At 35.9% G+C, this 25,028-nt stretch overlaps 1 protein-coding gene across 1 annotated transcript in view; it reads left to right on the top strand.

The window, feature by feature from the left end:
• CFAP46 (cilia and flagella associated protein 46) overlaps positions 1-25,028 on the top strand; it is a 91,838-nt gene that overhangs the window by 37,957 nt on the left and 28,853 nt on the right. The window contains exons 23-40 of the mRNA XM_069797318.1: positions 377-508; positions 2,579-2,744; positions 6,573-6,650; positions 6,758-6,903; positions 7,442-7,625; positions 8,064-8,223; positions 8,857-8,901; positions 11,135-11,358; positions 13,377-13,502; positions 13,884-14,051; positions 14,514-14,578; positions 16,051-16,149; positions 16,416-16,545; positions 18,085-18,231; positions 19,626-19,826; positions 21,382-21,488; positions 22,295-22,477; positions 23,289-23,424. Coding sequence (XP_069653419.1) covers positions 377-508; positions 2,579-2,744; positions 6,573-6,650; positions 6,758-6,903; positions 7,442-7,625; positions 8,064-8,223; positions 8,857-8,901; positions 11,135-11,358; positions 13,377-13,502; positions 13,884-14,051; positions 14,514-14,578; positions 16,051-16,149; positions 16,416-16,545; positions 18,085-18,231; positions 19,626-19,826; positions 21,382-21,488; positions 22,295-22,477; positions 23,289-23,424 — 2,497 coding nt within the window. The remainder of the gene's footprint in view (positions 1-376; positions 509-2,578; positions 2,745-6,572; positions 6,651-6,757; positions 6,904-7,441; positions 7,626-8,063; positions 8,224-8,856; positions 8,902-11,134; positions 11,359-13,376; positions 13,503-13,883; positions 14,052-14,513; positions 14,579-16,050; positions 16,150-16,415; positions 16,546-18,084; positions 18,232-19,625; positions 19,827-21,381; positions 21,489-22,294; positions 22,478-23,288; positions 23,425-25,028) is intronic.

The following is a 25,028-nucleotide window of genomic DNA, read 5'->3' as shown; positions in this document are numbered from 1 at the left end:
TATTTCTGTTTTTAATTGCTTGCTGTGTAAGTTTGACTTTGCACTAATGTTTTGTTTGATATACAACAGTGAATAATGGGGAGAAAAAAACCAAATCTATTTTCTCCCCTTGCTAAATGTAGATAATAATTTTTTAAATCTGATTTCACAGTTATTTTCATTAGAGCTGTGAAAAAGATATTTAATTTCTGATACCTTTTCACAAGATGTTCAGTTCAAATATTTTCTGATTTTAAAAGAAAAGTCAGTAGAAGCATTTGTAACTTCCAAGGCTAGGGACATCTATTTAGTAACAACTTGAAAACATCATTAATAGGAACTGATATGTTCTTAGACTCTAAGACTAGCACTTCTTGAATTATTTGCCTTTATTCAGGCCTGGTAACAGACTGAGACAAGAAATGTTAAGCACTACTGCCTGTATACAAGGAAAGAGTATAATGGAAAATTTGTCTGGAAGAAAACATTTGCGTGTAGCAGCATCACAAGCCTTTGTTCAGAGTGCCAGGTATGTTTTATTTTGAGAGAAGACTAATATAAAACAGACGTAAAATTTGATTTACAGATTCGGGGATCAACGTATTCTCTCCCAAGACTGATAAAAATCAAAACAGTTGTAAGTTGAAATGCTTAACAAGGGATTTGACAGATTTTTTACACTTTAGTAAATTTATCAAGTACCTTCCACATAGCTGTCATAGGTTCATAGGAAAATCTGGTTGGAAGGGACCTCAGAAGGGCTCTAGTCCAAATTTCTGCTCAAAGCAGGGCCAGCCCAGGGCTTTATCCAGTCTTGTCTTGAAAACCTCCAGGAATGGAGACTGCACAACCTCTGTGAGTAACCTGCTCCACTGCTTGACTGTACTCATGGAGGATAAGGTGCTGCTTATATCCACTCTGAACCTTTCTTATATCGACACCTGTTCTTGCTTGTCCTACCATCCTCTATGAAGAGCCTGGCTGCTGCTTCTCAACAACTTTTTTAGGTTATTAAGAAACTTCTCCTTGTTAGATCCCCCAAAGCCAACTCTTCCCCACGCTGAACTAGCCCTATATTCTCAGCCTCTCTTCTCAAGGCAGGTGCTCCAGTCCCTGGATCATCTTGGTGGCCCTCCACTGAGCTTGTTGCAGTTTGTCCATGTCTGGTTTGTGTTGGGTGGCCTAGAACTGGATGCAGTAGTCTAGATGTAGTCTAAAGAGTGCTGACTAGAGGGTGATAATTAGTTCCCTCAATCTGTTGTCTGTTCCTGTTAATACAGCCCAGGATGCTGTTGGCTGTTGTTGCCAGAGCACACTGCTGGCTTGTTCTCAGCTTGCTGTCCACCAGGACCCTCACGTCCTTTTCAGCAGAGCTACTCCTCAGCCAGTCAGTCCTCAGCCTCTACTGTTGCAGACAATCATATTAACATTGTGAACTGTATGTCATGAACCCAAAGTGGAAAGGTTGCTTTAAATAATGAATAGGCAGGAGAATGTGTTACATGGATGATGCATGACTTTGGTATGAATTCTTTGCTATTTGGAAGAAATAAATTAATGAGCAAAAGTAGGCTATTAGAACTCTTAGAAGATGAACATGTGATGGCTGATGTGAGGCTGTTAACATTGTAATACTTTATTCCTTCCATTGATCATTAAAAAGAGAGTGATGAATGAAGTTAGACTAGCCAGCATAACAGAACTCTAAGGTGATGTCATGTTGTGGATGAATCTGTATTTTTTTAAATTTGCATGTTATGACAAGCACTTTTTCAGGAAGGACTGAGCATATGTGTAGAGCTCAACACATTCCAAACAGGAGACAAAAAGCGGTGAGCGAAAACTAGGCCTTAGTAAGTCCAGTGTTAAGATATAAGGTGTGTGAGCATATGGACTCTAAAAGTCATGAGACTGTGGGAGAAAATGACAAAGATTGCCAGATTCAGAAACTACTTTTTTGAAAATAGTAAGACGATTAAATGGGTGATTGTTTAATACCAATCTGTAATTTTTAGCTAAATTCTAAAGCTTTTGCTCACTCATATGAGTAATGTGTTATATCACAATCTGGAGGATTATTGAATTTTAGTAATTCAAAGTAACATTTGCATGGAACATGCTCAAAACAATTTGAATGCAGCTAGAGGCATTTGGGGTGTATTCTTGTGTTACAGTGGTACTGTACTATGCAAAATCCATAGCATTTTAATAATTGTTTTATTCTAGTTTTTAATGTTTTTAGAATGAGAAATTAACATAATAGGGAGCCAAAAAAGTAGATTATTCCAATGAGAGCATCTTGAGTAGATATCTGCTATCTTTTTAATGAAGGCTCTTGAGCTAAGATGACACAGAAATACAGTAAAATTGTCAATATGGTACTTGTTTATTGCTACTTCTGCTGAATGTGTGAACGTGTTTTGTATATAAAAATGGAAAATACCTTTTGTATGAAGTTCATATGCTGACCCCTCATTGCTGAAATTATATATGGTGGTGCCTAGATCAGGTAAACCAGGATGTTTGTAGAAGTAAAATCCTTTATTTTGGCTAGAGTGTGATTGTTTTCCTTCATTAAGCTGTACTTCACTTTCTTCAGGTACGCAGGTGAAGCCGGAAATTATTCCCTTGTAATGTTTGCAGCTAGACACTTTTGGAATACATGTTTACCTTTGCTAGGTTCTCCACATGACAGAGAGCATTTTAAAGAACCTACTGAAACAATTCTTAAGAGTATAATTAAAGCAGAATCTAAAAATAAACAGGTAAGAATATCTAATAGGTATTTTTAATTGTGCTGGTGTTTAGTGATGATAAAGAAAAATTTTGGTTTGCTCTGAAGCTTTGGGTGCATACTTCAAGATACCTTTCCTAAGAGGGGAAAGTGACTTATTTGTCATAAACACATATATGGTTTCTTACCTGCATTCATATAGCATGCATACACACATACAGGGAATCACATACTCTTTTCTTCCATTTGCTTGTTCTTCTGGTTTTAGACAACTGTCAAACTCGCAACAGTTTTCTTCAAAATAATTTGCTGTCTGAAGGGCTGTAGTGTTTCACTTTGTGAAGCTTACAAAAGGGAATGTTTAGAAAATACTCAACAGAAAATCCAGAAAAAAATCAATCACTTCCATAAAGGATGATACTAGATCTTAAAACAAAAACTCAGGGGAAAAAAAAAGAAATTAAATTAAGGTTCCCCACACCTGCAGATTCCAATTTCTCTTCTAACTGCAAAAAGAAATTTTTACTTTGCTTATCTTCAGTTTTTTAACAGACTTATAATTCAAACTGTGCTGGGAGTCAGTGATAAAATTAAATGCTTGTTGATTATGAACAGCATGTGTAAACTGAAGAAGTCATCCCTTTGAAACAATATATAGGTGATGTGTATCATATAACGGATCTCGCCATATGACGTTTCTTCTGCACACTGAAACATCCCTACTCATTTACAACTTTTCTTACTTCAAAATTCCCTGGAGCTGATCCATTTCTGTTTCTAGATTTTATTTACATGTCATTGAAGCTGATGTGAGTTTTCCTGTACGTTTCCGTGGGCACAATTTCAGTTAGAGCTTGAAGGCTTTATTAATAACTCTTGCATTCAAGCTCAGTGGTACCAATGTGAGTCTGCATCTCAGATCACTAAGCATTGTAGAACAAGAATAGAAAACTTAATTTTGGTTTCTCCTCAAGCCATGTATAAATCCCAAATAATCAGACGTGGTGACTAGTCTACTTGATTCTAGGTGCGTAGGAGACAGAACTGATGAGTACACTGTGTCTTGGAAGCACAGTGAAGGTTGTGAACTTAATGGAACTTCAACAGTGTTTGGATATATAAGAGTAATTGCCCATAGGCACAGTTCTAAAGGTCTAGTTATTTGCAGAGATTATGTATTAAAACCAATAAAAAGGAATATTTCATTATGTATATATAGTTAACTCACTACCAGAGCATATTTTCAGAGTGAACCCCTAATAAGTTATATTAAAAAGTGAGACATTAATGTAGATAATGAAAGTATAGAGTTAAACATAGCATAGACTTTTTATGTCTGATAATGTTAGTAATTCTTGTGAGTTAGGCTATACAGTAATTTCTGATATTAGTTAGAAAAAAAAATTCCTATAAACAGAGCATTCTGTATTTGATTATTTCCAGAGTTACTGAAATTTCTTTTGTATACTGTAGTAACCATTGTAAGAGGCAGGAACTGGTCTCCAGTGATTCTTGATCAGGCTAACTCTAGGCAATTTTTAAATGCAGTCACATCTGAAGAAGCATATACCAGAAGGTAACTTTTAGTTTAGTTCAGCAAGACAATGGTTCATTTACTTGAGATATATACCAGCCTGAAAACTGAAAATTGGTTAAAAAAAGCCCAACAAACAAACGCAAAGTAAAAGCAAGTACTACTTACTAAAGCTTTACCACTGCTATTACTAGCTTTCTTAAAACAAGATTACGGATAGTTTTTTCTCTGTTTGCTGTGGTCAGCATTGAAGCTGTCCTTTACCCTCACATTACGTCCATAGAATCATAAAATCATAGAATGGTTTGGGCTGGAAGGGACCTTTAGAGGTATCTAGTCCAACCCCCCCCTGCCGTGGGCAGGGACACCTTCCACTAGACCAGGTTGCTCAAAGCCTCATCCAGCCTGACTTTGAACACTTCCAGGGAGGGGGCATTCACAAACTCTCTGGGCAATCTGTTCCAGTCTTTTACCACCCTCATGGTAAAAAATCCCCTCCTTATGTCCAATCTAAACCTACCCTTTTTCAGTTTAAAACCATTGCCCCTTGTCCTGTCACTACAGGCCTTGGTAAAAAGTCTCTCTGTTTTTCTTGTAAGACCCCCTTCTACGTTGAAAGGCCACCATAAGGTCTCCCCAGAGCCTTCTCTTCTCCAGCCTGAACAACCCCAACTTTCTCAGCCTTTCTTCACAGGAGAGGTGCTCCATCCCTCGGACAATTTTTGTGGCCCTCCTCTGGACCTGCTCTAGCAGGTCCGTGTCTTTCTTGTACTGGGGATCCCAGAGCTGGATGCAGTACTCCAGCTGGGGTCTCACCAGAGTATAGTAGAGAATCCCCTCCCTTGACCTGCTGGTCACACTTCCTTTGATGCAGCCCGGGATATGATTGGCTTTCTGGGCTGCACGCACACATTGCCAGCTCATGTTGGTTTTCATCCACCACTTAGGCATCCAAGTCCTTCACAGCAGGGTTGCTCTCAATTCCCCAGTTTGCACTGATATTGAGGGTTGCCCCGACCCAGCTGCAGGACCTTGCACTTGGCCTTGTTGAACTTCACAAGGTTTGCATGGGCCCACTCCTCAAGCCTGTCAGGGTCCCTCTGGATGACATCCCTTCCCTCTAGCGAATCAAATGCACCACTCAGCTTTGTGTCATCAGCAGATTTGATCACTCAATCCCATTGTCTGTGTCACTGATGAAGATATTAAACAGTATTGGTCCCAGTATGGACCCTTGAGGGATGCCACTCATTATCTGTTTCCACTTGTACGTTGAGCCATTGACTGTAATTCTTTGGATGCTGCCATCCAGCCGCTTCCTTATCCATCTAACAGTCCATCCATCAAACTTACATCTCTCTAATTTAGCAGCAAGAGGCTTGTGGGGGACCATATCAAAGGTCTTGCAGAAATCCAGGTAGATGACATCCATAGCTCTTTCCTTGTCCACTGATGCAGTCACTCCATCGCAGAAGGCCACTAGATTAGTCAGACTTTGTGCCTTCACAGAAGTAAACACTGTGACCAAATCTGATAAATCTTTGATGATGCTAATGTAATGATTACCCAAAAGTTGTAACTACAGCTCACATAATTTATTAGCATATTCCTTTATGTATTCAATGGTCAGTATATCAGTAGAACTGTGTATGGATCTATGTGTGAAACGTGATAGTGAATTTTTCTTTGAAGTTGCAAAACTGTACTGTAGAGGGGAGGGAAATGGTTATCATGTCTCTCACCTTTAAGCGAGAATTGTGATGGTCATATTTTCACAGGTAAAGCCAGCTAAGCGAAATGGGACAAGAGACATTAAGTAATGTTTTAAAAATTATCTGAAAATAGTGTGAAAAAATAAGCTGTTACTCATTTTTGACCAGAGAGGTTGTGGAGTCTCTGCTTGGAGTACTCAAAAGATGATTGAACAAGGCCCAGAGCAACCTGCTCTATTTCAGCCTGCTTTGAGCAGGGGTGTAGACTAGAGAGCTCCAGAGGGCCCTGCCAGCCACAACTATTCTGTGATTCTCTGACAGAGTACTTCAAGATTTCATGTTATTTGTTATTTAATCAGTGTAACTGATTGAATATTACTGGGTCTGGTTATTGCTGTGTTGGTTTTGTATTAAAGAACTCATTCTGGAAAAATGGCTGTGGTTTTAATCTCCTGCACAAGTAGCTATTTAAGTAACAAGTTAATAGTTCATATGAACCATATTAATTGGTTTACAAATGAAAAGGAAGCACAGTAATATTTAAAGACATATGTTAACCAAAAGATAAAAACGCTTTTTTTTTCTTTTTTTTTTTTTTTTTTTGTCTTTTTAGGATAAGAAAGATATGTTGCCTTTACATCAGTGGATTACAAAGGATTTTCAAAGTATTGGGTTTTCAGTTGAATGCTGTCTCCCAGGCATGTTCTTCCTTCTTTTGATCTAGTAATAAATAAAAACAAACAGTATTTTGTAATGTCATTATTCTAATTCCACAGTAAATAAATCATTTGAATATACTTCAAAGGTGCTGAGGAAGATCTGGCATTAAGAACCTCCTTATATGTGTTGTTATTCCACATGCATGCTGATAAAGCTGATTGGGAGACAGCACTAAAAGTCCTGGATGAAGCTATTCAAGTTTTGCCTCAGACAAGACACAGGCTGTAAGTTGGTTGACCTATTTTTATTAGAATAAGCATCCTGATTCTTGAGAAGTATAAAACTCTGGGTGTTTTTTTATTTTGCATTGGGCAAATATTATGATTACTTTTTGTCAGCCTGTCAGTTCTTATAACAGAAAACACTGTTGTGTGTTTTTGATGAAAAAGATGTATGTTGGCAGTGCTTCTTATCATTAATCTGTTCATAATATTTGTAAATTTCATTTTTTAAAAACTTGTTTATAAGTAGTATCTTACTTTTCCAAGAAAATAGGTGCATGAAATGTGGGTATATAGCAGAAACTTTAATTTTCCTAGCTGTAAACCCATTTACGTTAAATGGAAACTAAATTATCTAGGCTACTGTTTACATAGTCTTATCTGAGTTCAAAGATTTATTCTCTTTTATGTCGGTTTATAAACTTCACATCTCTGTAAAGTTTACATGAACTGTGTATGAACTAGTATATCTATCCTACTCACAAAGTTACTTTACAGGTACAGATGCAAGTAATTTGCAGTTTGTTTGGTCTTTTTCTAGCCTGATTTTTAAACATATGGCTACAGCGAAGGCAAGATTGGGATGCAATTTTCTGATGGACATTCAGAAGTTCAGAGATGAAAGTGAAGATTATTTGTCACATATGTGGCGCCGTTTGGTAACAGTCTCCAGAAGTATTGTTGGACAGTTAAGCTGTTTTCAAAATGCAGTCATTGCTTTACAGGTTTGTCAGTTTTTACTATATGTTCAAATGCTCATAGAATGATGCTTCTCAAGTGATTAGTGGGATTGCAAGTTCTGTGAAGTACATAACTGAACTGGTGGGAAGGCTAGATACTTGACCATTATAACTTTGAAATTGCTCTTCAGTTGGAAAACTGTGTATGGTTGCATCTTGGTATCCAGTAAAAGTTCAACTGAGGCTTGCCAAAGAAAAATGTCTAAAAGTAGCCAATTGCAAGAAGTTTTGGTAAAGCAAAGAATTAACTGGTAGAGTTTTCTGTTACATTCTGTTTAGCTTAACTCTGATTATGTGATGTCAAACTGCTCACTGTCAATTTTTTTTTTTTGCTTCTGTTAAGACTATATTGAACTTTTTAATATAATTTTGATGGTTTACATCACCAAATACAAACAACCTCTTCCATTATTACTTTTATAGAAACAAGAAAATGAATGGCAGAAAGTTGATTATCTGCTGGAATTTGCTGAATGGTTATATTGTAAACAGTTTCCCCTCAATGATGTCATTAAACCTCTGGACTGGGCAGTAGATCTCTTGCTATATAGAAAATTTTCCATGCAATCCTCACAAGCAGAAGGTAACTAAAAGGTGTATATCCTTCAGAGGAGTTTCTCAGCAGCAAACGCAAGGGACATTTTTAATTTACAGCTTAGTTACCACAAAGAATGGCACCAGCTTGACTGTATTTTCTTCAATATTCACTGTCATTTGATCAACGCTAGCTTAAATATATCTCTGAGTTCTGTGTCATGCCATGGGGACCTACTCTCAGTCTTTTGGTGTAGTAAGACACAGCTCCTATCTGACAGAGGGGTTGCTGAGTTGTGAGAGGCTACCAGAAGGCGGTGCTAGGCAATTTGTTTCAAATGCATCCTCATGAAGGGCCAGATGTAACTGTAGGTAATGGTTTCTGTGCTAAAATTTGGGTAGCTATGTCCATTGCTCTTTCCTTGGCTTTATCTAGTATTTCAGGATTGATTTTTCAAAAATTACTTTCAAAGGGATGTACGTCTTCAAGTACTTATGTAACTGTGTAAAAATTCTTTGGTCCTTTTACTTTGTGTCCACTTGCAGTAGTGTGGACTCAGTGAACTATTTTGATAGGATACCCCATTATTTAATTGGGGAAAAAAGTATCTAATTTCTGGAACAATACTCTACTGTGTGGCATTAATCAACATCTGCTCTGCTTTTACTTTTGCGTGGACAGACAAGACAGATAAGACAAGTACTTCTGGTGTTTGCATTGAAAAAGGTAAATGTTCAGTGTCACATTTGATTAAAGTCACAGTAGCAATATTCTGTCCATACTTTTCTGTTAGTGGTTTTGTTGGGGTTTTTTTACAGCCCTATGGTAATTTAAAGTTTGTACTTCAATGATCTTCCCACCCTGTTTCACATGGTTGCTTATGGTTACTGGACTTCTTACACTGCCTATGTTCCAAGAAATTTTTTACAAAACTTTTAATGGAAACTGAAATAATATAATAAGAAAAATTAGAATCAAATATAAAGCAGCCCAGGTTGGAAGGGACCTCAAAAGATCATCTGGTCCAGCCTTTTGTGGAAAAGGGAGCCTAGATGAGATCTAGCACCCTGTCCAGCTGTGTCTTGAAAGCCTCCAATGAGATTGTTCCACTGATAGAATGTTCTCACTGTAAAAAATTTCTTTCTTATATCAAGATGAAACCTTTCCCGGTGCAACTCATACCTGTTGTCCCTTGTCCCCTCTGTGTGGCTTCTTGTGAAGAGAGAGCCTTTGTTATCTTTGTAGCTGCCCTTTAAGTACTGGAAAACTGTGATGAGGTCCCCCTGAGCCTTCTGTTCTCCACAGTGGAAAGACCTTAACTCTGTAAGATTTTCTTCATAGGGCAGGTTCTCCAGCCCTTTGATCATCTTTGTGGCCCTCCTTTGAAACCTCTCTGGTCTGTCTGCATCTTTTTTGATCTGTGGGGACCAGAACTGGACACAGTACTCCAGCTGCAGCCTTACAAGCACTGAGTACAGTGGGTGAGATTGTCACATCCCTATCTCTGCTAGTAATGCCCTGCCAATGCAGCCCACGATCTGAATTGTCTTCATTGCTGTAACAGCAGACTGCTGACTCATGTTCAGCTTGTTGTCCACCAGGATCCAGGTTCTTTTCAGCAAGGCTGGTGTCCAGCTACACAGATCCTAATCTGTACTGGGCTCTTTGGTTTTGTTGTCCCAGGTGCAGGACCTTCTGCTTGTCTTTGATAAACTTCATATAGTTCTTTTTAGCCCACTTTTCCAGCCTGTCCTGGTCTCTCTGTAAAGAAGGCTTTCCCTTCTGACGTGTCCACCTCACCACCCAGTTTGGTGTCATCAGCAAATTTGGTGAGGGTGCTTTCAGTCCCATCATCCAGATCATTTATGAAGATGTTAAACAGCATGGGTACCAATTTGTAGAGGACCCCACTTGTGACAAACTGGCAGCCTGAGCAAAAACCATTGATTACCACCATCTGAGTGCAGCCTGTTAGCCAATTTCCTACCCATCTCACAGACCACCTATCCCGTCTGTATCTTACCATCTGTATCATTTATTATGAAATGATAAAATTAATCTGTTGAACTGTCCCTTTCCCTAACTTTGTACTGTGTTAGTCATGCTCAGAATTCACTTGATTTGCCTGTTACTTTAATAACTTCATCTGTGACGATCATTGGATTATGTGATGTTATGTTACTGCACTCTGCTTTATGTTGTAGAGCATCAATTTGATGTTGAAAGAGAACTGTGTCTTTATAGTACTTCACTTTAACCTGAAAATCTGCTGAATTACTTGGTTTTGAGCTGAATTTCAAGCAGAGGTGGAGTTTCTGTAAAATATCAGTGTTTACTGACAAATTACTAGAATTACACAGCACAAAAGAGCGGATTGAGTAGCAGAGTGTCTTCTGTAGTGCCATCAAGGGTCATTAAGATATCTCGTTACAGGCACAGGGATGAGCTTGAGCTATATTCTACACTTAGCTGACATTGACCTGTCTGTAATTGGATTATTGCCCATTTCTGTTTTGGAAACGAGTGTTGGTCAAATACACTTCTTGCCGGCTAGGCTACGGGTAGTTAGGACATGGTCTTTGGTCACCATAGAAACCACTATGTCAGGATCAAGAGGATTCTTTATTTGCCTGCAACACTACTTAAGTGGCTGAAATAAATAAGGTAGACTGTCTTTCCCGCAGATTTATTTTCAAGAAGACATAGTTAAAGTGTGCTTGCAGTGCATTTCATTTCTGTGTCAGGCTTACATAATTTAATATACATAATGGTTACATTATTCATGGAAGACATAGTACAAGTAGCATTGCATCACCATAAGAACATCATCTTCAGTAGATGGATTTCCATTTTTCTGTTTTTTTTCTATAAATATTTTCATTTTCAATTCAGAAATTTTAACTTATGAATACATTTTAAAAATACTGTCACTGCAAGCATGTTGTTTGTTTTTTAACAGAAAAAAATACTATACTAAAATTTTTGCCTACAGAAAATTTGAAGATAGCCATTGGAGCAAATGATACCATGCCTCAAATTAATTTGGAAGATTTGAGTAATATTAAACAATTGGAAGCTTTGTTTAGAGCACAGACGTTAATGGCTTTAATTTCTGGTCATAGTTCTCCTTTTCATCAGCAGCACTGTTTGATGGCATATGCTTGTATCATCCGTATCTGGCAGGTGAGGTGAGATTCGATTCAATTAGATTAGATTCTAATATGGCCAGTGTATTTCAAGTTACCTTGTGTAATTATGGTGTCAGCTATTCATTTGATGTTTTAACTACGTCTTTAGAATTTCCAATTTTATGGTATAGTTAGTATAGTTTCTCAGGTTTAAAGATTAAGCATGAAAATTGTTTATCACAGGAAAATAGAGAAGAGACGTTAAGGATAAAAGCAGTGGCCCATAGTTTCTCTGGAGTATGTTCAAACATTTTGTGCAGAAGGTTCTAAAATTTTGTGGTTTTAATTTGTTAAAGAATCTTAGTAGTGGCAGAATACATGCTGAAGACATTGCTGACAGTTCTGAGGAACAGTATTACAGATGGACCTTCACTTAGGTTGAATCAAAAGAGCTGTCATTTGACTGAAGGGAACTGTGTGACATAGTTAAATTAAATTCAGATGTTGATTCATTTGTTATGTTATGAGAAGAAGTATAGACAGGCAGTGGTCACCAATTATTATTCTCTAATTACTTTTTCATTGTTACAGCATTTCAAATCAAACAAATCTATTTCATTTCTCATTGATATGAATGCCTAATTTAAATGGCTGTTGAGAATCATAGCAAAAATCATAGGAAAACAATTATACATTAAATATGAGTAAATCTTTGAAGGCACTAAATCTATACTTGATAATAGTAATGCCAGAAATCATTATAGAAACAATCTTAGGGCTACGGATGGGACATGTCAACTAGATTGATAAACTATAGCTTGTGCATAATTTTATTCCAATTAGCTGTAAAAGCCTGCAATTTGTTACTCCTGTGGTAATTGTGATCAAGTTTTCATTGTGAAATCAGTTTAGACTAACATTTGATGGAAGACAGGAATTTGAAAAATAAAAATCGAATATTGATATTTTCAGATTTACATAAGCATAATTTTTAATATCCTGAACTTGATTGTCTGAGCTTCTTACTAGAGAAAAAACTATCTGAAAGGAGTATTACTGTTTGAATAAACTATTGAAAATAAAAAAAATTAAGAGTTAATGCAGCTGTCAGTGTCAGCTGTAGGACAATGGAAGTAATTCTGAGAACTCATATGTACAGCTGAACAGTACTGTGAGAAAAAACAATAACCATGTGGCATTAAAGGAATGAAAGTACTACAGGACAGCTTAACCTTGTTTTGGAGTACAAAGTAAAGCAGACTTGACTGCAGTGTCCATTTCTAAAGCAGGCTCTCAAGTGTTAGGACTCCATAAATAACTCAGTAGAAGATATTAAGATGTTCTCTGAAAACCTGAATAATCCAAGGCAAATCAGCTGCTTCTGACAGTTTAAAAGACACGTTATCTTTAATTTGAAATTTTCACAAGTTGTATAGCATCCAAGATTTTTTTTTTCATATTTTGTATTCTAGTCTTGATCCCTCCAGCAAAATATATTCATCTTCTCAAATTAATGTGTTGTTTTTTATTTTAGGGAGGATCAGAAGCTGTGCTATTGCATGCACAGAGAAGTTTTCAATGGATGCTTTTATATGCTTAAATATTTAGAAATTTTTTATATATAACATTCATTAGTAGCCTTATAGAAGACTAATCCAGAAGGAGAACAGAGTGGCTCTTTGCAATCTTCCAGATTACTTTGATATGAAATTCATCCCTTGTAGAAGATAAAGCAATCTACACTAGCGGTTTAAAAAAAGAATTAAATTTGCAACTGTATAGGTTAAAAAAGTAGCAGTAGTATTTATCATAGGAATGATGTCATCTTTTGACAGTTCAGCTGCTTAATTGCATTGTAATGATCATCCTAAATGCTTGTACAAATAATGCAAGCATCTAGGAGTCTTTGAAACTTTAGTTTTCTGAAGAAAGCTCTTACGCAAAGCATAACATGGTATGTGACAGTTGTTAATAGCTGTAGGTAGTGACTTACAGTGAATAATAATTATTACTAGAAATTGACATTATTATTGAAAATTGAAAATAATTAACTGTAATTATTTTATTATCTAGGTATCATTGTCAGCATCAGGACCTATTACAAAAGTATTATCAAAGTCTTCACAACTTACAGCTCCTCAGAAGGTACAGTCAATAATTGCTCCTAAAAATGAGAAGGACAGACAGAAAAAGAAACAAGTAAGAACCCCTTTCCTGTGGAATTAAAACAGTCTTGTCTGTCTAAGAGATGTTTCTCTGGGCTCATTTGTTAAATAGTTCAGATGCTTTCCTGTAAAGCCTCTCATAACCTGTGAAGAATTTCTCTGTGAGTCTGTATATCATACCTTCACTCTTGATTGCATCGACCTGACAAGTCGTAAATTTACAGATACTTTTTTTTGTTGCATTGGTCAAAATACTGCTGTTTTGTAAAACCCACAGTCCAGAGGTCAAAAAAAGAAAAAGACAAAACTTCAAAGGATATTAAGCAGATATGGGTTTTTTTAAATGTTAGCTGAATATTTAGTACTAACAAGAATATTAATTTGGCCTCATAAAGGTCCTTATTTTTTATTATAGGTTGAAGTTTCTATTGTGAAAGAGAAACCTAAAGGGAAAGGATCAGTTGATACCTTACCAGCAAATGTGGAAGAATGGGCTTATTATGACTGTCCCAATGAAATCAGAGATACTTTTAAACAGAAAACAAATAGTTGTGGTATTAACTGGGATAATTTCCCCAAACCTGTAAGTATATTCCTCAAAACTCTAGATCATTTATTATTTAGGGAAAAAAATCAGTAACAGAGAACTATGTGGTGTTTTAGTTTTTCTGTCTGTGTGATAAAGAGTATGTTCAGACAGCTGTCAGAAATACTTCCTTGTCATAGTGTTCATTAATACTTCAAAAAGTGTGAGTCTGTTCTCTGCATTCTGAAATGAACTTAACTTACAGAATAAATTTATTGGCTTTGTGTGCACCTAGCTGCTTTTTCAGCTTGAAAGTTTGGGGGTTTGGGGTTTTTTTTGGTAAAGTTTTGAACTGACGTTGTAATCATTAATTTAAAATTTATTCTGTACAAAATGATGTTTATACTGACTGAATTAAAAAAAAATTTTTTTCAGACTTGCACTTTGTATTTTATGGACCTTTTATCTAAAGAACTACAGAAAATTTTTTGCCCCCACTTGATTCTTCCCATCTTTCAGCTAGCTGAAGTTATTGCTAATGAAGTTGTGGAATGTAGAAGTCTGTCTGATCTGTATCACCTTCGGTTTGTATCCTTCATTTATTTTAAATAGAAGAGAAACTGAATGGAGTAGACCATCCATTAATATTTCACTAAATAGTAACAAGGCTTTAAGTGACTTATTGTTTTATATTTGTAATATTTTTTATTTCTTTTCATTCCTTTTTTTATACATTTTAATAGAATTTTGATGAATTGGTTTGCTTGTGGAATTAAAGCCACTAAGTTTATCTGGTACTAAACATAATCTCCACGAGGAAAGTTGTACAAGATTATGAACTCAAGCCACTTTCATGTGAATAATTTTTGAAATGCCTTATTGTCACCTCACTGAAAAAAGCAAAGTCCAAAAAAAGTCAATAAAAGTGTTATCTTTTAAATATTCAAAAGGCAGATGCCCATCTTGCATCAAAAATATATTGTCTTTAGCTTAAGAACCCAAATAAGTATCCCAAATAAGTGCATTCTCTTTTATAGAGATTTGCCTTTGTAACCAAAATTCTGTTATTTTTATGGATGATTAGCCCTAAAAGTTTTGGTTCAAAAATATTTAATATTCACACAATGACAAATTATTGCTGTTTTAGTTAAAACATTTCATCATGCTTTTTTGAAATGTGTTGCATAATGTTTGCTTAATAATTAACAGTTATAAGCAATAATTGTTTGCTTAGTTCCCAATAGTTTGTGAAATGCCACATAATGTGTTTTTAAAATGCCTGAAACTGATCCCATGTAACAGAATAGATAAATACTCATTTCTGCAAATGTATGGTGTTTATCTGGATTGCCAACTGATTACTGAGTTACTGTCTTACCAGACTAAAAGTGATTTACTAATAGGAAATTAATTTGCAGCCAAGCCTTGCCAGGCAAATTTTTTGTTGACTCCTCAAGATTTGTTTTTATTTCATGGTATTTTATTTATATCTATGACCTGATATTTATATATGATCAGATAGGTGTACATGAATATATTACTCATTATTCAATACAGAAAAGTAGGTTAGGACATACATATGTATGGGGCTTTTTGCATGCTGTAGTGAGACCATATTATAAATATTTTTGTACTTTTACCACATCATTTTTGCCACTAAATTGGAGAGATATGGGTTTAATGGATGGACTGGGGATATCGATGGATGCCGCATCATTGGAAGTGTTCAAGGTCAGTTGGACAGGACTTTGAACAACATGCTCTAGTGGAAGATGCCCCTGCCCATGGCTGGGGGGTTGGACTGGATGATCTTCAAAATGTGCCTTCCAACCCAAACCATTCTATTATTCTATGACCTCTGTCAATGGGTAATTTCAACTACTGCATTTCCTCCTTTTTTTATTTAAAATTTTTGTTATTGCCAATATTAATCAAGACATAAGACGGTAGGATTGACAAGTGTGGAATGTATGCTTTTTATATATAATGTGTTTATATGAAGCAACATATGAAAGATTCTGATTGTTTCTTAAACAGTTTTTCTTTGTATTCTTAGAATTGCCCTGATATGTTCAGACCTAAAACTGAGTCAGGCATCTTTGTATCATGAGAAAGCTGCTGGAGAAGCATACATCAGTGAATTAGAACAAGCAATGTATGTATTTTCATTACAGAGGCTGTATTTAGTTGGGATTTTTTTCCCTACAGTTGATGTGTTGTTGGGGGGAAAAAAAAAAATTATTAAAAAACATGATCTCTTAACACAAATTTGGTGTATTAGCTGTGCCCTAAAATTCTGTGCATGATTGTCTGATCTATCCACAGAGTGAGTGTATGGTGAAGATGCTTAACACACTAACACTTCATTATGAAATACTTTTAAAATATACTTGAATTTACTTTTTCTTTCTTGTGATTTAGGTGTAGGCAAGAGATTGCACTGAAAAAAGGAAAAGAAGTACATACTAAGACAGAAGAAAGAAAAACATTTTTTGAAAATGCTCAGCTGAATCATAGAAGGGTTGAGAATATCCCTACTTCAAGTGAAAAGGTTTTCATTTCTATTCCAGTTTCTTTAATAAATTACTCTTCACTTTTTATTTTAATATACTTGTGTCGTGGTTTAACCCCAGCCAGCAACTAAGCACCATGCAGCTGCTCACTCCCTCACCCTCCCTCCCCCCAGTGTGATGGGGGAGAGAATTGGAAAAAAGAAGTAAAACTCATGGGTTGAGATAAGAACAGATTAATAGAGCAGAAAAGAAGAAACTAATAATGATGATAATAATAAAATGACAATAATAATAATAATAATAAAAGGATTGGAATATACAAGTGATGCACAATGCAATTGCTCACTACCCACTGACCGATGCCCCATTAGTTCCTGAGCAGCAATCCCCCCCAGGCCAACTCCCCCCAGTTTATATACTGAGCATGACATGACATAGTATGGAATATGCCTTTGGCCAGTTTGGGTCAGCTGTCCCGGCTGTGTCCCCTCCCACCTTCTTGTGCCCTTCCAGCCTTCTTGCTGGCTGGGCATGAGAAGCTGAAAAATCCTTGACTTTAGACTAAACACTACTTAGCAACAACTGAAAACACCAGTGTGTTATCAACATTATTCTCATACTGAACCCAAAACACAGCACTATACCAGCTACTAGGAAGACAATTAACTCTATCCCAGCCAAAAGCAGGACAACTTGCTAGTTTGTTTTTAAATAATTTTATACTTGAGAAATACATGAAGATAAAAAATCATTAAAGATGCATACTACTTAAATTATACTGGCAGGCATCAGCTGAATGTGAGCTGGGTTTGCCTGGCATGTTATTTATATTGTGGAACAACAAAAACAGAATCTGTATTTGTACAAAGTAAAACTACTTCTCTACAAATGGAATTTAGCACTAATGCAAATTGGTGGAAAAGACTGAGAAGGAAAAAAGACATTGTATTTGCTCTTGGTCTGTTTTCTCTTCTTCCTCTCTCTATTATATCACTAAATATTGTTTTGCTCCCTCTTATACATTGTTTTAAAGGCATGCAAATATTTCAGTTCTGTCTTTTCTATCTCTTCTTTAGGAAAGAATTGCCTTACTGATATTCTTAAAGCTTACCTCTACTTTCCTCTTTATTATGGCAATTCTGTCCTTGTTTTCATAATGTCATTTTACTCTCTTTGTATATTTTTCCATTTTTCTACATGTAAAATATATTTTTTCTAATTACTAATCCCTCTCAAGTCACCTCTTTTAGCTCTTGCAAATAGTTTTTCTCTTTGATTGTTTTAGTCATTACCAAGAATCCACTTATTCACGACAGTGGCAGATCTGAAGTAGTTAATCTGTTCTAAAATTAATTTTAATAGTATATACTTATGAGTTGAATGCCTTTTGAGCATTATAAAATCCAAATCTCACAGTGAACCTGTTTTTCCTGTAGTATAACGCTGAATTTTGAAGTTAGAAAATAGAGCTGGAATGTGGCATGTATCAAGAATTGAATATGATAGTTAATAACAATTTTTATTCTATCTAGTTTAGTTTTGAAATTTATGAAAGTGTATATTTTGTTATTTTTCAGGTTTTTGAGTTAAATGCAGTAACAGGAAAAGGACTGAGTGCACTTTCTTTCCCTTATTTGTGGATAGAAAAAGCTGAAGTACTAATTCAGCTAGGCTTGTACCAACCAGCAAGAATTCTCCTTTCAGAGGCTCATGCTGCAACTCAGGTACATCAGAAATAAAACAGAAAAAGAAACATGAATAAAATGTGTAGGAAAAATGTTCATTTTGATGCAGTTGTTTCTCATAATAGTAATCAAATTGCAAAACCACACCTTCCCCCCGCCCTGCCCCAAACCTATGTCATTTGAGGTTCAACACCTATAAGGCATACATTTAAAAATATGGCATGTGAGTCCAACTTTATGGGAATTGTCTGAAGATTGTTTCAACTTGTGAAGTAATGTCAGCATCTCTGTCTGCTTTGCAGTGACCTTGGAAGATGTACGTATATCCAAATCTTGTTTGTTAAAATAGTTTAGGGACATTCAAGATTTGCTCATAAGAGAGAGAGCATTTAGCTCCATCCTTTCAACATTTTGATCATTTGAAAGTCTACTTACATAATTTTGAATTTCATTATGGTTTTAGTGCTAACTGTGTTTTGATAAACAGCTACTGACACTGAAATTATGATTTAGAATTCTGGCAGATCTGAAATAAGCATCCATATGTTCTATCAAACAAATTCACATCGTCACATTATTATGAAGAGTTTACATTAAAGATACTCTTCCTATATCTACCATTCTCCATTATAGCTCTCTTCTTGGTTATACGGGTTACTGAAACATAATTATTGCAATAAATCCTTTACTTTTAAAAAAATGTAATTGTTATCCTGTTATTCCACATAATAATTTTTCTTATGTAAGTAAAAACTGCCTATGTATGTATAGCATGAGTCATTAATACTCTTAATAATAATATATGAATAATATATTTATTAATAATATATGTCTCTTATTAAAGCATGAATTTAGTATTGTACATAGAGAAAAGTTCAAAAGACATTAGGGACAACGATAATTTTAATGATATAACTTCTTACTAGTATCCTGTATGTCTGCATGCTAGTATACTATCTATACTGTATACTATATTTGTCTGTTGTATACTGCTAGTGTATAGTTTATAACTAGCATCTAGTAGCATTGTAAATTTACTGGCGCTCTAGTGTGTCTAGTTCCCAGTTCACTAAAAAATTTTTCATCATCACATTTCTTCATCAGATACTGACAAATGATAGCAGATATATACATACTAAATAATAGCAGAAAAATAGCTTATTTGACTTGTGGGGTATAAGATATGGGAATATAAAGAAATATAAAGTATATTTGAAGATTTGAAGTTCTTGATATGAAGTAGACACTTTATGGTTTTGGAAAAAACAAAGTAGTATAAGGAGTGACTAAGAAATTCTACAAATAATTAGGGAAGTACAATTTGCTTCTTATTTCTGTGCCTATTCATAAGTTTAATCTAAAATATGAATAGAAATAAACATGAAGAGGAGTAGTGGATCTTTTGTATATAGGTCACATATCTCTCTTTCTAGGAATTGAGGGCCCTGTATGATGTGTCAAGGTGCTTGTACTTATTTGCTGTATTGGCTAACCTGGAAAGAAACCATGGACAAGCTAAAGCATTCCTTGAGAAAGCACAGCTTCTAGGAGGAAATGAACAGTTTTGGTACAACAGTACTCTTAGTCTAATAGATGCAATCCTAGAGGAAGAGGGGGAAGGAAAATGGAGCATGGTAAGGAAGTTTTTTGGTTTTGGTGGTTGGTTTTTTTTGCAGAAGTGGTGCCTCTCAGTGAAGAGAATTGTTACAGCCTTTGCATTTCAATAAAAGCAAAAATAGATGTTAAATTCAGTTGGATGTTGTTTTCTCTGTTGTGCATTCAACAAACATTAATTACAGATTCCAAACAGATGCAGGCCAGTAGGAATGAGATTTTACCCACAGAAGTTTAGGATGTTTTTATGATAAACTGTATATCCTTCTATTGAAATAAGAGCAATTGTAATCTAGTACGTGTAGCTAAATCCCAGAGATCTGATTCTCTTGGTTAGAATGCGTTTGTACTCGGACAATTCTGACTTTCATGTGTTCATTATCCGTATTTAATAAAGATTATAACTTCCAATATTATTTCCTAGTATGCACTTCCTTTTCAAATATTTCATATAGTTTTACAAATATTATTTCTAGATTATTGAAAGATCCTGCTGTGAGTATAATATATATATTTATTAAAAAAATTTTCCTATTTGACCCTTAACATTAAAATATCCATTTACTGTTCAACTCTTAACTTTCATGAGTTTCAGCATAAATATAATCTTGTTGTGTCTGTGATGATCTGTCCTTTATTGATAATGTATACGAGTGTTTTGTACAGAGGGATTATTTTGATTTGGGCTGAACTCACTTTTACAATCATTGAAGGACAAAATACCTGGTTACCAGTGAGAGTATTTACTAAGGTTTTACCAGTATAGCTATTAATGGAATGTAGCTTGCAAAATTTTTGCAAATTTGTAGCAGCAAAATTTTTTAATAAGGACAAATCTGTAGATGAGGTTTTGAGCATCATTTAAGGGCTTTTTCATTCAAAACTATTAGTTGGAGACTTCTTTTACGTACCCAGCTGGCAAAACTGTAATAGTGTAACGTTTACTTGTTAATTAATATGCTAGTCAGTGTAAGTAAGGATGCAGGAATCTGTCCCGAAGAGGATGCCTGTGAAATATAGAATCAAATGACTATTTAGGTTAGAGGTCATCTGGTCTAACCCCAGGCAAAGCAGGGGAAATTTTGAAGTGAAATCTGACCTTATTGTTGAATCAAATTGCTCTGGGCCATATATGGCCACTTTTCAAATGCTTCCAGAATGCAGATTCCACAACCTTTCTGGGCCTTTGTTATCTGCACAACACCCCGCCCCCCCCCCAAAAGAGAAGTTATTATGAAAGTGGCCAAACACTGGAACATCTGTTTAGAATTCCCCATTTTTCGAGGTTGGGTCTGTTGCCCCTCATTCGTTTGCTGTGTATCTCTAAGATGAGTCTGGCTCCAACTTCTCTCCTTGTGTGTATGTGCTCCATTGACTTATCAAATCAAAATATCTAAATATGATCATAACTCATGCTTTCTAGACTTACATACAGTTGTCAAGAATCAGTCATCTTGGGGACTATTAGGGAAAGATATTTAACATGTTCTGCACAAAATTTAAGCTTTCTAAATGAATGTTTAATGTTATACACAGACATTTAAAATAGAATGAAATTTCTGATGTTACCTGCAGGCTTGTGAGATACTGGAACACACTGTAAATGTGCTCAGATCTACTTTACTGAAGAGACCTAACAGACAGTCAGAGTTGGGCTTTATAATTGCATCCCTTGAAGCCAGGTAACTGTCTTTTCATTAAAATATGCCCAGGCTCTACTATGCAGCTACATTGCAAATATATGGTGATTTTTACCATTAATCTTTTTTTTTAGTATGGTGCATTGTGTGGATGCTCAAATATTTTTCTTCTAAGTAGTTTATGTTTATTCTTTTTTTTTTAAATTTAAATTTCCTTTCCAATTTCTTCATTCTTGTATGTAGCCCTACTACCTGTTAAGTTAGTAAGCTTGTAAGCTATTGTGCATAGTTTGTGGTGTAGGTTGCCCAAAGGATCAAGATTTGCCTATGCAGTGATATCTGAGCACAGATATTAACACAACACTGTTGTAGTCTGCAGTACTGACCTACTTCTCTCCTCACCATGATCCAAGAAGTCTTTTTATGGTGAAACTAAATAATGATTCTGGTTACATTCAAATCTAAGCACAGAGCTTAAAATGTGTTGGTAAAAGGAGAGAAGTATATAACATTTATACTTTCTTCTCTTTCCAGAAATGTGAAACTTTTGGATCAGAAAGGGAAGACTAATAGTCTTCTAAGTTCAGCTATATTTACAAGACTGAGTAGGCCTAAGCAGTTTGAATAATTAGATACGTGCAACAAGTGACACCTCAATTCTAATCTGAAAACACAATATTTTGATTTTTTTTCAGGACCTACTATAATTAGTAGACCACAGATTTAAAGAATGAAGTGGCTTTTTCTAGATTTCTTATAATTTAAAGGAGAGCAGAGAGAAATAGGTCAGTTTTCAAACACAGCCTGTACTTTCTGACTGCTATCTTGTACTTAATTTTTATCCCTAGGAGAACACTTATTCAGATACATTTTACCCAAGATTGTATGACAATTAACGCTGAGTCTTGTCAGTTGCCACATATGCTACAGGAATCTTACAATAAATTAGTTCAAATTGAGAAGGACTTCTTTCATTATGGGCATAAAAACTGCAGTGCTGAGATACTGCTAGAATGTGCAAATATTCACAGGTAAGATTATACATCTGATGAAAAATTTTATGTATGTTTAACTAGACTATGAAGTGTACTGCTTACATTTCTATAGTCTAATTAAAGATGGAAAAGAGCAGATAATATTGTCAGGTTTTATATCTTGGTGCTACACATCTATTTGCATTCTTGATGTGTTCTGTATTCAGAAAGATACAGTAGAATGAAAAATTCTTTTCACTGAAAGCAGAGTTAATCTTACATGGTACTACTGATTTTTGTACTGGTTTTGAGGTCAAAACAAAGTATCAAGGTCTCTAAGTCAGCTTTTTGTCTTCCCATTTGTAAAGGCATTTTGGCAGCCGTGCCAGTCATTCTCAAGTATTTATAGGCTTTTACAATTCTTTCTGTTGAAATGGTTCTCTAGAAATTGCTGTAATAACAAAAGGGTAACACAGTATGCCTTGACTCCCAGCTGTTTCCAAGGCGTCCCTGTAAAACAACTGAGGTATGTTTTGTACCTGGCTATTCTGCCATTTTGTTCCTGGTGAATACATACTCTAGAATATTATCTGCCTTTCTTCTTTTTGTGTCTTGGCATCTTCTTGCACTGCAGCAGTACAGTTCCAAGAATAAGACCTTGAAAAAAATAATGTGTGAAAATTCACTTTTCCTATTTGAACATTTAGAAAACACATGTACAAAATTAATCTATCAATTAATCTAGTTAATCTATGAACCTAATTTATTAATCTAATTATTTTATTATATATGTTCAATAATGTTGATACCATAAAAATAAACACTTTCTTACATTAGTTCCTTTGGTTTTTATGTTGGTTTTTTTCAGGATGATTGCCAAGCAGGAAAGAAATAAGGAAGAAAAACGTAGTCACTATCTGAATGCTTATAACTTAGCTCAGAGAGCAGTATCCAAAACAGAGGAAGTGTTTCATAATGTTTGTAGCTTATTTGCAGTTAATGAGGTATGGAGATATATATATTTTTTTTCTATTCATGGAAAAGAAATCTGATTTAGTTGTACTATTCACTCATTCTTGCGTGATTCCTGGAAGCCCCAAATGAGATTATCTTCCTGTAATGATAGGCATTGTTTGAATATAGAAGGAAACATGGCATGTCAAAAGAATTTACAGTCTAAAAAGGAAAGAAAAGAAGCAGAAATAAGAGGATTTGTGTGGTCTCTGTCAATTTTATTTAATTCTAAAATTTATCTAATAGCTACAAAAGAAAAAGTCTAAATGTGGGGATATTTTTTATTCTCTAAATATCTCACAGGTTTAAAATTCTCCACATTAAAGTGTTTATTTCTCAGAAGAAAAAAAAAAAGTTACACAGAACATTATAGAATCATAGAATGGTTTGGGTTAGAAGGGAACTTAAAGATCATCTAGTTCAAACCCCCCTGCCATGGGCAGGGACACCTTCCACTAGCCAGGTTGCCCAAAGCCCCATCCAACCTAGCCTTGAACACTTCCAATGATGGGGCATCCACAACCTCTCTGGGCAACCTGCTCCAGTGCCTCACCACCCTCACAGTGAAGAACTTCTTCCTTATAATCTAATCTAAATCTATCCTCTTTCAGTTTAAAGCCATTACCCCTTGTCCTATCACTACATGTTCCTTGTAAAAAGTCCCTCCCCAGCTTTCCTGTAGGTCCCCTTTAAGTACTGGCAGGCTGCTATAAGGTCTCCCTGGAGCCTTTTCTTCTCCAGGCTGAACAGCCCCAACTCTCTCAGCCTGACTTCATGGGAGAGGTGCTCCAGCCCTCTGATCATCTTGGTGGCCCTCCTCTGGACTCGCTCCAACAGGTCCATGTCCTTCTTACGTTGGGGGCCCAGAGCTGAACGCAGTACTGCAGGTGGGGTCTCACCAGAGCGGAGCAGAGGGGGAGAATCACCTCCCTCCACCTGCTGGTCACGCTTCTTTGGATGCAGCCCAGAGTACGGTTGGCTTTCTGGGCTGCAAACGCACATTGCCGGGTCATGCTGAGCTTCTTGTCAACCAACACCCCCAAGTCTTTATCCACAGAGCTGCTCTCAATCCATTCTCTGCCCAGCCTGTATTTGTGCTTGGGATTGGCCCAACTCAGGTGCAGGACCTTGCACTTGGCCTTGTTGAACCTCATAAGGTTCACACAGGCCCACCTCTCAAGCCTGTCAAGGTCCCTCTGGATGGCATCCCTTTCCTGCAGCGTGTCGACCGCTTGGCATCATCGGCAAACTTGCTGAGGGTGCACTCAATCCCACTGTTCATGTTGCTGCCAAAGATGTTAAAACACCACCAGTCCCAATACTGACCCTATATAAATAAAGCAAGCCTGTCTTCAAAATAGTGTATTTTGGGTAATGAAAGCCTGCAGCCTACTTTGCTGGTGTGTACCATTATTATACTCTAGCATCCAGCTTTTTTTTCTGCTTTGCCTTTTTTAAAGAGCAAGTATTTTTGTGCAGCTACCAAAACCATTAATATTAAAATTCTGGTTCTATGTACACATTTGCAACTCCTTTGGAATTAGATATTTGTAACAGGTACATAAAACATGAAGAGCAAAAACCCAACTGCTCT

The sequence above is a fragment of the Haliaeetus albicilla genome, chromosome 11 (assembly GCF_947461875.1).
Source record: "Haliaeetus albicilla chromosome 11, bHalAlb1.1, whole genome shotgun sequence".
In the NCBI taxonomy this organism is placed as follows: Eukaryota; Metazoa; Chordata; class Aves; order Accipitriformes; family Accipitridae; genus Haliaeetus; species Haliaeetus albicilla.
The sequence above is the reverse complement of the archived record's forward strand: the minus strand, read 5'-3'. Positions and strand labels throughout refer to the sequence as shown.